At 52.5% G+C, this 12,327-nt stretch overlaps 1 protein-coding gene across 10 annotated transcripts in view; it reads left to right on the top strand.

Moving 5' to 3' along the window:
• Nucleotides 1-9,955, top strand: part of LOC103128636 (EBF family member 4) — a 65,962-nt gene extending 56,007 nt beyond the window's left edge. Inside the window, exons 8-16 of one of the 10 annotated variants that reach the window (XR_009548151.1) lie at nt 6-139; nt 243-369; nt 3,083-3,171; nt 3,302-3,367; nt 3,450-3,627; nt 3,719-3,907; nt 6,715-6,796; nt 8,881-8,956; nt 9,729-9,955. Coding sequence is in view for 8 of the 10 variants with exons in the window: in XM_060184811.1 (XP_060040794.1) it covers nt 6-139; nt 243-369; nt 3,083-3,171; nt 3,302-3,367; nt 3,450-3,627; nt 3,719-3,907; nt 6,599-6,796; nt 8,881-8,951 (1,052 nt within the window). In the remaining 2 variants the exon portion in view is untranslated. Of the gene's footprint in view, nt 1-5; nt 140-242; nt 370-3,082; nt 3,172-3,301; nt 3,368-3,449; nt 3,628-3,718; nt 3,908-6,598; nt 6,797-8,880; nt 8,959-9,186 lie in introns of those variants that run through there. The other 9 variants (XR_009548152.1, XM_060184811.1, XM_060184818.1 and 6 more) reach the window with 9 other exon arrangements.
• Nucleotides 9,956-12,327: the final 2,372 nt, after the last annotated feature.

The raw sequence follows: 12,327 nt of genomic DNA, 5'->3' as shown, positions 1-12,327 counted from the left end.
CCTAGCTGCCACCCCCTGCATCAAGGCCATCAGTCCTGGGGAGGGCTGGACCACTGGTGGTGCCACCGTCATTGTCATCGGTGACAACTTCTTCGATGGGCTACAGGTCGTGTTTGGGAACGTGCTGGTGTGGAGTGAGGTGGGCCATACCCCTAGTCCACACCCCCCTTCTAGCTCCCACCAGGCCACAACAAGCCCTCTCCTGGCTGGTTCAAAACCCAGGCCTCCCCTCTTCCCTGCAGCTCATCACCCCCCATGCCATCCGGGTGCAGACACCCCCAAGGCACATCCCGGGGGTGGTGGAAGTGACTCTTTCCTACAAATCCAAGCAGTTTTGCAAGGGAGCCCCTGGCCGCTTCGTCTACACAGGTAAGGAGCTGGGGTTGGTGGGAGGCCTAGGGTCCAAAAGGAGACTGGACAGTGCAGGGCTGGTCTCCTACTTAGCCAAAAGCTCCTGTATGGGCATTCCCCGGGTGTTAGTGCCCCTCTCCCACCTACACCCCAGGACTGGCCTCCCACAGCACCTGTTCTCTGGGCTTCTAGCCCTCAGTCCCCTGCAGGAAGCACCACCAGGGACATGTTCATCTCAGAGCTTCCCCTACATAGACTTGCTGCTTCCCAGGTCTCTCAAGCCACTCCAGGCCTCACTCTGAGAGCTCACAGGCACACAAAGGCATTCTGAGTAAGAAGGTGACACAATTCAGAGTGAAAGCTACTCCCTGAAGATGCTGGCTAGAACCCCTCCCCCAACCCAACCCTGCTTCATGCAGCCACTGCAGTGGTCCCATCTCCATCCTCCAGCCCTACCCAGCCCAGGCCCTCCACTTCTGCCCACCCCCCAACCACTAAACAAATGCTCACTAAGCCCTCAACAGCTTGGTAGTGACTCTGTTTCAAGGAATTCTAGTTTAAGGTGTGTGTGATTGTATGTGTGGGGGAGGGGGCATGGGTGTGTCTGTGTATGCTGTGAAAAAAGTGAAGGGACTGTCCCTTGGGAAAACCACCTGGAGGAGTGTGAGCTAAGTGGGAAATTATGGGATGAATAGAAAGGTAGAGACATGGAAGGATTAGGAGTTGGAGAAGAAGACACAACTACAGTGTAGGAACTAGTGCTTTATGCTTTGAAGAAACACAAGGCCTAAACTTAAAGGTGGAGGTGTGGAGTAGTTAAGGTGGGACTTAGAAGGTAGTGAGCTAGAGAGGGGAGGAGGAGGAGGAACAAAGTAAGAATGAGGAGTAGAGGAAGGCCACTTGGAGACTGACCAGGAGGCTACCCAGCCACCTCTCCCTTCCTGGGGCACAGCATACCTCTAACAGCCAGATGTTGTGGAGCCCAACTGAATTGTGATAAATGGAAAGTAATGCTTTCTATCTCTTTATTTATTTATTTATTTATTTAATTTAAGAAAGGATTAATTAACAAAACCATAAGGTAGGAGGGGTACAACTCCACACAATTCCCACCACCCAATCTCCATAACCCACCCCCTCCCCTGATAGATTTCCCATTCTCTATCCCTCTGGGAGCATAGACCCAGGGTCATTGAGGGTTGCAGAAGGTAGTGGGTCTGGCTTCTGTAATTGCTTCCCCACTGAACATGGGTGTTGACTGGTCGGTCCATACTCCCAGTCTGCCTCTCTCTTTCCCTAGTAGGGTGTGTCTGGGGAAGCTGAGCTCCAGGACACATTGGTGGGGTCTTCAATCCAGGGAAGCCTGGCCGGCATCCTGGTGGCATCTGGAACCTGGTGACTGAAAAGAGAGTTAACATACGAAGCCAAACAAATTGTTTAGCAATCATGGACCCAAAGCTTGGAATAGTGGAGAGGAAGTGTTAGGGAGGTACTCACTGCAAACTCTAGTGTACTTCTGCTTTCAGGTATATATTTTGCAGTAGTTTATGGATTCGTGTGAACATAAGCTCTCTCTCACAGAAACTGGTGTATATTCTATCTCTTTTTAAAATATTTGTATTTATTTAATTATTTAGGATAGAGAAAGAGATAAATTGAGAGGGAGGGAGAGAGAGACAGAGAGAGACACCTGCAGCATTGCTTCACCACTTCTGAAACTTCCCCCCTGCAGGTGGGGCTGGGATCTTGAGGTTCTTGCATGGTTAACAAGTGTGCACAACCAGGTGTGCCACCACCCAACCTCCCCTCTTTGTTTCTTGCCTCCTCCTCCTCCTCCTTCCTCTTTTTTTTTTAATATTTTAAAATTTTTATTATCTTTATTTATTGGATAGAGGCAGCCAGAAATGGAGAGAGTAGGAGGAGATAGAGGGAGAGAGACCTGCAGCACTTCCTCACCACACACAAAGCTTTCCCCCTGCAGGTAGGGGTCGGGTCGTGAACCCAGCCCTTGGGCATTGTAAACACAGGCGCTCAAACAGGTGCACCACCACCAAGCCCCCCTCTTTTAAAATAGTCTATTCCTGATAAAACCAAATGCAGACCGAAAATCTCTCCCTCCAGTCATGCTCCGGGAATTTCGAAACTAATATGCACATACTTGTTTTCCTTTCTTTTTTTTTCTTCCTCCCTGCCTCCACGGTTATTGCTGGGGCTCGGTGCCTGCACTACAGATCCTCTGCTTTTGGTGGCCATTTTCCCCATTTTGTTGCCCTTGTTGTTATTGCTGTTGTTGTTTTGGATAGGACAGAGAGAAATCGAGAGAAGAGAGGGAGAGAAAGATAACTGCAGACCTGCTTCAAGTGGCCCCCCCCACCCCCGCGCGCAGGTGGGGAGGGGGGGCTCGAACCAGAATCCTTGTGCTTCGCCATGTGCAGTTAACCTGCTGTACTGCCACCTGGCCCCCTCTTTCTTTCTTTCTTTCTTTCTTTCTTTTTTTAAATCACAAATGGGATCGTACAGTGATTGTGTGTCAGTGCCAAGCGTCTGGCACAGGGCCTGGCTTCGTAAATATGTGTTGTATGAATGAGCCAAGAGAAGATCAGAGGAAACTTTTCCCCGAGCCTCGCTGGCCCGAGAGTCCCCGGTGGTTTGGGCTGGACTTGGTGAAGGGGGGCGCTCCAGGGAGGCAGGCCTAGCACTGAGAGGACAACCCTGCAATCTCTCTCTCCAGCCCTGAACGAGCCCACCATCGACTACGGATTCCAGCGACTACAGAAAGTCATCCCCAGACACCCGGGAGATCCCGAGAGGTTGCCCAAGGTATTCGAGAGCATAGGCGCGGGGCGGGGAGGCTGGGTGTGGCGGGGCGGGGGCGCTGTGGGCCAGGGAGTGAGGAGGAGGCTGGAGGGGGGCTGCACCTCAATCCTGCTGTCTCCTCTCCCGCCACCAGGAGGTGCTGTTGAAGCGGGCAGCCGATCTGGCGGAGGCTCTGTACGGAGTGCCCAGCAGCAACCAGGTATGGTGGCCCCCGGCTGCCCGCTGCCCGCCCCCACCGGCTGCCCGCGCCCCCTCTGCCCGCGCCCCCGCTGTCCCTGCAGGAGCTCCTCCTGAAGCGCGCCGCCGACGTGGCCGAGGCGCTCTACAGCGCCCCCCGCGCGCCCGCACCGCTCGGACCCCTGGCGCCCAGCCACCCGCACCCAGCCGTCGTGGGCATCAACGCCTTCAGCACCCCGCTGGCCATCGCCGTCGGGGACGCCACGCCGGGACCCGAGCCGGGTGCGTGCCACCGCCCTCTCCCCAGTCCCCCACCCCGCCAGCCCTGCAGCCCCGCTCGCAGCGCGGCGCCCTGAAGGCCTCTCTCCCGCAGGCTACGCGCGCAGCTGCAGCAGCACATCCCCGCGCGGGTTCGCGCCCAGCCCCGGCTCGCAGCAGAGCAGCTACGGCGGTGGTCTAGGTGCTGGTCTGGGCGGCTATGGGGCCCAGGGCGTGGCCGGCCTGGGTGTGCCCGGGTCCCCGAGCTTCCTCAATGGCTCCACGGCCACCTCCCCCTTCGCCAGTGAGTGTCCTCTGCCTGTGGGGGAGGGTCTGGGGCCCGGGAAGCAGAATGCGGCTCAGCCCTGCCCCTACCCAGCCCGGGTGCGGGTGTGTGGGTGGGGGCGGGGGGATTGACTGTCGCAGGAGGGTCGACCCGCCCCGCCCTAACTCGGCCCTCTCTGCTCACGGCCTCTCTCTGTCGTTGGGACCCGCGCACCTGTTGCACCTTTAGCTCGCTCTCTGCTGACCCCAGTTGTGCAGTGTTCTTTCTGAAAGCCGGTTTTAATGTGGGGACCTGGGGCTGGAACCTGGACGACGGCTGCCTTTCCATCTTTTGCCAGGTCTTTGGGAGGTGGTTGGCGCCCCCTGCTGGGGGCCCGAGGGAACTCAGGGCTCTAGAAAAAAGGGTTTCCACCATCTGGCCCCCTGGGGCCCCCAGGAGGGAAGATGACTGCTATCTGGGCACAGAGCATATATATTCTGTGTGCTCAGAGGGCTGGATTCGAGGTTTGAATATCCAATTAGGATTTGTCTAACATTCAGCAAGCTACTTCTTTGAATTTCAGTTTCCTCTCTAAAATGTGATCAATAGCATACACTACCTAGTATTGCCCTCAGAAACAGTACATAGCTTTGCCACTTCAGCGTTGACTGTGTGCTCTAACGATCATCTTTCAGACTACCTGGTTTGAGGGAGCCCATAATGGGCAATAAATTGTTTATGCTTTTGCCATTTTGCACCACCTTCAACTCTCTCTTCCCATACCAAGTTTCATAACAGCCTGATTACTGCTCCTGTTAGCTTGACTGTTCAGTAAATATCTATCAAACACCTGATTTGTTAGATTACACTGAGCTTAGGGGATAACTCCATCCCTGCTCCCTTGCTCACTTGTACAGAACCTCCTGTCAGTCATAAGAGATTATGTGAGAAATAGGAGATGCCACCTAGCTAACATTCAGAATGGAGATGGTTGCCCGAGGATCTACCGGTTGTGACTTGCTCTGCAGATCCCTCACTTATCTCTGGCTTGTTATCGATGATGACTGAAAGACCTGGACACTTGTTAGCCTTCCTTGCTGGTAGCCTGCAGCCTGGGCACTGCTCTTCCTGGGTGTGGGTTTGAGCCTGGCTTGCTCTTCCTGACCCAAGCTCAGTTTCTGGGGCTGAAAGCACAATATGCCAGCATCACTGCCTCTCCTGACTTTTTGCTAATGCTGGGCTCCACTGCTCATGTTTCCTTCCAGTTCTAAGAGAGTCCTCTTACAACCTTTCTGGGTTCCTCCAAATTTGACACTGCTAAAATCTGGAACACCAGTCCCTTCCCCACCGAATGCAGAGGGTGGCTCAGCATCCAGAAGGCAGAGGATCAAGAATTATAGAGCTTTCAGTTATGCTCCCAGCATCAGCCTCAGGACACCTGGATTCACCTGAGGGGCAGTCCCGCCTCATGACATTGTCATTGCCAGGGCTTACCCAGGTCTCCAGCTACTCCTTGTGTACGGGGTGCCTTGTGGTACAGCTCTGGGGTGAAGAGTGTTGTCATTGCCATTGTTTGCCAGGTTGCGCCTAGAATGACATCCATAATAGTTCCTGCCACAGGGTCTGGGGCTGTCTGTTTGAAGGCAGTGTTGTATCAAAGTGGCAAAGGAGGGAGTGCTGTGATGCTAAAGACAGAATTCCCAGGCTGTTGGCTTCTTTCAGATGTACCTCGCACACTTCCCATTACCAGCTAGCTAGACACCCTCAAAGTATAACCTTATTCGTCTTTAGAAGAAAAGGAGGCATGGACTTGGGTTCTGATGAAAATGCAGAAAGGTAGGGCCCAGAGTCCCAGGAAAGGCAGTTACAGGACAGAGACAGGCAGTGTCTGGGTGCAGGAGGTCCCCCACTGTTCCCAGGAGACAAAGTGACAACCCTGGGTGATGGGCTGGAGAACAGGAATCTCTGAGGAGGTAGATATCCCTGTCCTTTTCTTTTAACTTAGCCATTGGGAGAAGGGAGACACAGGAGATCTCTGGGACCTTGGCTAGAGATGACAAGGACCTGCTTTAAGATGGAAGAGAATGAAGGAAGGGTCAGAGCAGGAGGAGCACAGGTCAAGGGAGCATATTGGTGGAGCAAGTTAGGATGCTTATTACGAGTAGTGATCATCAACAGAAGCCTTATAACAGAAACCTATGTGTACCCCAAACTTTGTCCCTGGTCACTTTGTCCAAGCTCTGCTCTGAGCCCTGATCTTCGACTCTGATCATGGGGCCTCAGGCCCCATCTGTGTTTCTTGGCATCTCAAAGGGCCAGTGGCTTTCAGCATGAATTCTAACCTTGCTTCATCTCTCGTTCATCTCCTGTCTTCAGGGGCACCTCCCAGTATTTGATTTGGTTGATGTTCTATTTTTAACTCTCCTTTTTGCCTAGTCTGGCCCTGTCAGTGCCAATCCCAGGGGTAGGGGGCTAAAGGGGTTTCTAAATGCCCTCCCACCCACTCAAAAAGCTAGTATTGACCCAGGAACCCCAACGATTCCCACCAGCCTTGGACCCTGACCTATACTGGACCCTCCCAGCCCCCAATGGTACATGGAACAACAGCTCCAATGGGGCCCACTGCCCATCCCAGGGCCCCAACCAAGTTACTCACTCTGGTGCTGTCTCCCTGTTGTGTCTCCCACCACCTTTCCTGCTGCACCTGCCCTTCCCTGCCCCGCTCCGGAGTCATGCCCTCTAGCCCCCCACTGGCTGCTGCCTCCTCTATGTCCCTCCCGGCCGCTGCCCCCACCACCAGCGTCTTCTCCTTCTCGCCTGTCAACATGATCTCCGCTGTCAAACAGAGGAGCGCCTTTGCCCCCGTGCTGCGCCCACCCAGTTCCCCATCCCAGGCCTGCCCCAGAACCCATGGAGAGGGGCTCCCAGGTAAGTGACCCATGCCATCCCTCAGTGACTGGGGAGAGCAGCTCAGGTCCCCCCCCCCCCCCAGAGCCTAGAGCTGGATGGCCAGCTCTTTCTGGAGCCTGCAGAGCAGGGATTCTGCAGGGATCCAAAGAGGTCCATCTCAGCCCCACTTCCTTGAGTCTCACAACTTGGACACTTTATTTCTCTTTTTTCTTCTTCTGTAATTTTTTTTTTAAATTTGAGCACTGCTCAGTTCTGGCTTGTAATGATGCCAGGGATTGGATACTTTCCTTTTTTTTATGAGTGATTTATGGTTTATAAGATTGCAGGGGTATAGTTCCAAGCCTCACTAAAGTTCTGTGACAGCCCCCCATCCCCAATAACCAGCATAATTCTCATAAAGTTTTAGAGAGTTTGGTCACCATTTTGTGTGTGTGTGTGTGTGTGTGTTTTGGTATGTTTGTTTTACAACTTCATGTGTTTCACTTTCCTATATTTCATATATGAGTGAATCATCCAGTAGTTGTCTTTCACTTCCTTCCTTCCTTTAATGAGCATAATCACCTCCAGTTCCCATGAATACTTTTTTATTATTTATTAATATTTTGCCTCCAGGGTTATTGCTGGGGCTCAGTGCCTGCACTATGAATCTACTGCTCCTGGAGGCCATTTTCCTCCCATTTTGGTGCCCTTATTATTGTTGTTATTGTTGCCATTGGTGTTGTTGTTGTTGGATAGAGAGAGGAGGGGAAGACAGAGAGGGGGAGAGAAAGACACCTGCAGACCTGCTTCGCCACTTGTGAAGTGACTCCCCCTGCAGGTGGGGAGCTGGGGGCTGGAGCCAGGATCCTTAACACAGGTCCTTGCACTTGTTGCCATGCACCCTTAACCTGCTGCACTACCACCACCACCACCCCCACCCCACCCCACCCCCGCCGCATGAATACTCTTAACTGATCACCTGGATAAAGAGAGAGACTGGAGACCAGTTGGAGAAAGTGGGAAACTACATCAAGGCCCCAGGCCATCCATTCAGTTGTAGGGAGCCCTGTGTGAGCTGCATGCCTCCCTGTGTCCACTGGAGGGTAGCACACACCACCACCAAGGCCACGTTCACTCCCTGGGTGGAAGGTGACTGACCTCCGAGGTTTAGCCCAGCTTCCCAACCTCCATTTGATAGGGAGAGAATTGAGTCTATGTCACCCCTCCTATGTCCTGTTAGGGAAAGGGTTATCATTTGCTATTTACCAATCATCTCCAAGTCAACATCCAATTTAGCAAAGCCTGGTCTGTCACCAGTCACATACAGCAAGTCAAAAAAGTCACAGCCCTTGGAAGGAGATTCCGGTTAGAGTGGGCTTCTCAAGGCTTTAGGGTGAATTGAAAGGGCATGCACTTTCTTGGGTTGGCTTGGGGGGTTTGCCTTATTTCCAGGTTTCGGGTAGTTCTTTCTTGACCTGAGTGCTTCTGGAGTTTAAGATGTGAGGAATGGAAGCCTACAAGGTGGTGCACTGGACTTATAAACAGGAGGTCCCAAGTTTGATTCCAGCATTGCTTATGCCAGAGTGATGCTCTGGTTTGTGTGTTCTCTCTCTGTGTATGTGTCATAAATAAATAAATCTCTAAAATGTGAGAGGTGGGAAAGACAGAGAGCTGCCAGCTTTTCCTGCTGACAAAGAGAAGCACAGGGGCAGGGTGGTTGGGGGCCCGGGAGGTGGGGTGAAGTGATGGATTCATGGGGAGGCTGGAGGAGGACATGCTGCATTTGTGTCGGTGCTCCTGGAGGCTGTACTCTCCCCATTCCTGTCCCGGGACATGGCCACCTACGTCCTCATCTTGAGATAAACCCTCCAAAGCAGGCAGGGCTGGGAAAGGAGCTTAGATGCCACGTCAAGAGAGGAGACCTGGGAAGTAAGTGGTTGTTGTACCTCCTGAGAGGTCTGAGGGCCACACATCTTTTGTCCATAGTGCCAGCCCCAGCCCCACTACTTCCGAAGCTTTTGATAGCTTTGCCCTCAGAAAGCACCGAGTGCCCAGAACAGAGAGGGCAGACAATGGAGGTCCCTTAGCTATACTGACTTACGGCTTCTCTCTGGCTATTACAGACCAGTCCTTTGAGGATTCTGACAAGTTCCACTCTCCAGCCCGGGGGCTTCAGGGCCTGGCATACTCCTAATTACGGTAGGTCTCCTACCCCTCCCTCGCCCTGGAGGAGCTCCCTTCTCCCTAGGCCCTTGTCAGGGAAGGGGAACTGGGTGCCAGGTGTCTCCAGCATCCATCTAGCCAGCTGTCAAGCCACAAAACCCACCCAGTGGTCTGAGCTGAACAAGTGGAGAAAAGTGCTTTCCACTTTCCTTGCAGCCTTCCTCCAGGGCCTCTTCTTTCTTTCTCTCTCTCTCTCTCTCCACCAGGTCTTCAGGTGTTGCCCCCATTGAGCCTGGAGTGGAGGTACCTCTGGGGTTTATACCCATGCCCAGGATGGCAACACAGGACCAGAGCTCTGGGCGGACCTCACCGTAGAGGTCTAATCAGCAGAGGGCTTCCTCTGTGTGCTCAAGGCCCCCCACAGACCCCTCAGGCATCTCTCACCCCCCTTTCCTGGGGCTAGTGGGAAGTCCTAGCACTGTGCCGAAGCTCCCAGCAGGAGAGCACCCAGGAGAGGTGCTGAGATGCCAGGCCTCATGGCAGGGTCAATTCCTCTGGAAGAAATGGACCTTGTGCAGACCAAAGGCATCAGATGATGAGAGCGAGGATGGGGACAGTGGAAGAAGACAGCTCAGGGAGAGGTGGCCTGGGGAAGTCCTATTTGCATCTGTCCCATTTCAATTGGCTCAGCATCCCAGCTTCTTTCCAGGGCAAGGGTGGTGTCCAGTAGCCTTAGGAGGCCCCTCAGGCTCCCATGGAGCTGCCGATGGCCACGTGACCCTGCGGCTGCACCACCACTCCCTTTAAGGCCTGCACAGCTATGCTTGCCACATTGTGAACCCCAGGAGGATGCAGAAGAGAGGATGCTGGGCCTTCTGAATTGTGGGTCTTCCCCTGCAGTGGATGTCTCATGGACTCTGGCCCCCCTACATTTGACTCTGGCTGACCCCATGGGATGGGCCCAGCTGCCTGACCTCATCTCTGCTCAGCTGAGGTGGGAGAGAACACAACAATAAACACAGATGCAGGTGGCCACCTGGCCTCTCTTGCCTGCTTTCTTGGTGTGGGTCTGCTTTTCCAAGTGGCTCTGCAACTCACCTGGGGGCCCCTCCAAACCATGCCTGGGAGCAGCCTTCCTATAGCTCCAGCTTTCTCAACAGCGCCAGGGTTTAATACAGTGAATGGAATGTTCCCTACCCCATGTCTGTCTTCAGGTATTTGGGTGGGAGGAGGTGACTTCTAGTCCCAGAGAGCCAGGCCTTGGGCTGAGTCCTCTGGATGAAAGTCTTCTGAGCCCTGAGGACTGGTCTCCTGTCTGTCCACCTGGGACTGAGGTAGGGGTTGGGCAAAGGGCATCATCACTAGCAACCAGAACAGAGCAAACTGAACACCACGTGAGTAGAGACTCAGAAGTGACAGCCTTCCCTCTGGAGTCTCCCTTGGGCCAGATGAGACAGGTTTAGTTCTCTGAGTTGCCTATTCAAACCCCATCCCAACCTCCCTGCCCCCTCCCCAGGTTAAGGCATCTTCTGGTTCCTATCTTAGAGTTTGGAAGGGGGGATGGTAAAGAAATAAGGATTCCCAGGCTTATTCAGCCTCCTCCCAGGATGAATCTTGTTCACTCTCCTGAGACTTTGGAGTTCTAGACTCCAAAGGCCTAGTTGTCTGAGCCTGGAAGCTTATTACCCTTTTGCTTTACTCTCTTCAGGGAGCCCATTGTCTACAGCCCCAGGCTTCTCTCCTGGCAGCTCTCCTTGGCTCTGGCCTATGGAAATCCTACCACACACACACACACACACACACACACACACACACACACACCCTCATGCTCTGCAGCTCTTGACAAATGCCCTTAGCAAAGCAAGTGGTCTGAGCCTGGCCTTCAGGGGCTTTCATTTCCTTCTTGTGTATTCTTAGTCAATATCCAGGATCCATCTCACCTGGGACCCATGACAAGCATAGCCTCCAAATCCTCCCCACTGGTTCCTGCTGAGCTTGTATAACACAACCCCCAACCTTGCCAGCCCACACCCTGCTCTGTTCAGACTGAACAGTGTACATTGCTTGGGCCCTCCCATGCTGAGCACCTGCAGAACTCTAATTTGGACCGGATACAGGTAGTAATGACATTGATTGTACTCTGATTCCAGGGCTGGTCAAGTGTTACAGTTGGTATAAATAAGATGCACTGTCTGGCTTCAGAGATCTCTTAACATAGTACTCAATGGTGATTTGAGTCAACACTGCCCTCTCCCTTCTCCACAGCAACCAGAGATAATTGAAAATAAAGGTTGCTATGGGTTGAATTGTGTCTCCTGAAATCCACACATTGAAGCCCTAGCCCCTTCCCTAGTGTGACCATATTTGGCTGTAGGGCCTGTAGGAGTCGATTATGGTTAAGTCAAATCATAATAGTTGAACTCTAGTCTGATAGGATGGGTGTCCTGGTATAACGAGACTCCAGAGCTCTTTTTCTCCACCTTGTGAGGACACAACAGAAAGGTGGCCCTCTACAAACCAGGATGAGAGTCCTCACTAGTAACCAGATCAGCTGGCATCTTGATTTGGGACCTCTAGCTTATTCTGAACTATGAAAAAAATAAATTACTGTTGTTTAAGCCATTTAGTCTGTGGTATTTTGTCTATGGAAGCCCAGGTAAACCGGACTTTTTTGTGACCAATAGAGGAGTGAGGCATGAGTCAAAGTGGACTGTAGGTAAGTCATGGGTCAATACAAGAAAGCCTGCGGACAATACTACATCCATGTCTGGGTCTGCAGCACTTCTAACAAGACCACAAAGACATCTTCTAGGATTCATAGGCAAAACACATCCCTGAACTACATATATTCTTTAGTCAAAGGGATGCTTTTTTTTTTTTTTTTTTGCCTCTAGGGTTATCTCTCAGGCTCGATACGATGAATCCACTGCTCCTGGTGTTCATTCTTGCCATTGTTGTTGTTGTTGTTGGATATGACAGAGAAATTGAGAGAGAAGGGGAAGACAGAGAGGGGGAGAGAAAGAGACAGATAGACACCTGCAGATCTGCTTCACCTCCCTTGAAGCAACCCCGCCCCCTCCGCAAGTGGGGAGCTGGGGGCTCGAACCAGGATCCTCTCACTGGTCCTTGAGTTTTGTACTATGTGCACTTAACCCAGTGAGCTACCACCCACCCCCCTAGGGATGTCATTCATTTTTTTTTTCTTTAAATATCTTTTCTCAGAGGATGTCTTCTTTTTTTAATATTTTATTTATTAATGAGAAACATAGGAGGAGAGAGAAAGAGCCAGACATCACTCTGGTACATGTGCTGCCGGGAATTGAACTCAGGACCTCATGCTTGAGAGTCCGATACTTTATCTACTGCGCCACCTCCCGGACCACATGGGATGCCATTCTTAATAGCTC

This window comes from Erinaceus europaeus, unplaced genomic scaffold (assembly GCF_950295315.1).
Source record: "Erinaceus europaeus unplaced genomic scaffold, mEriEur2.1 scaffold_632, whole genome shotgun sequence".
NCBI classification, from domain to species: Eukaryota; Metazoa; Chordata; class Mammalia; order Eulipotyphla; family Erinaceidae; genus Erinaceus; species Erinaceus europaeus.
This window is presented reverse-complemented; position numbering and strand designations above follow the sequence as displayed.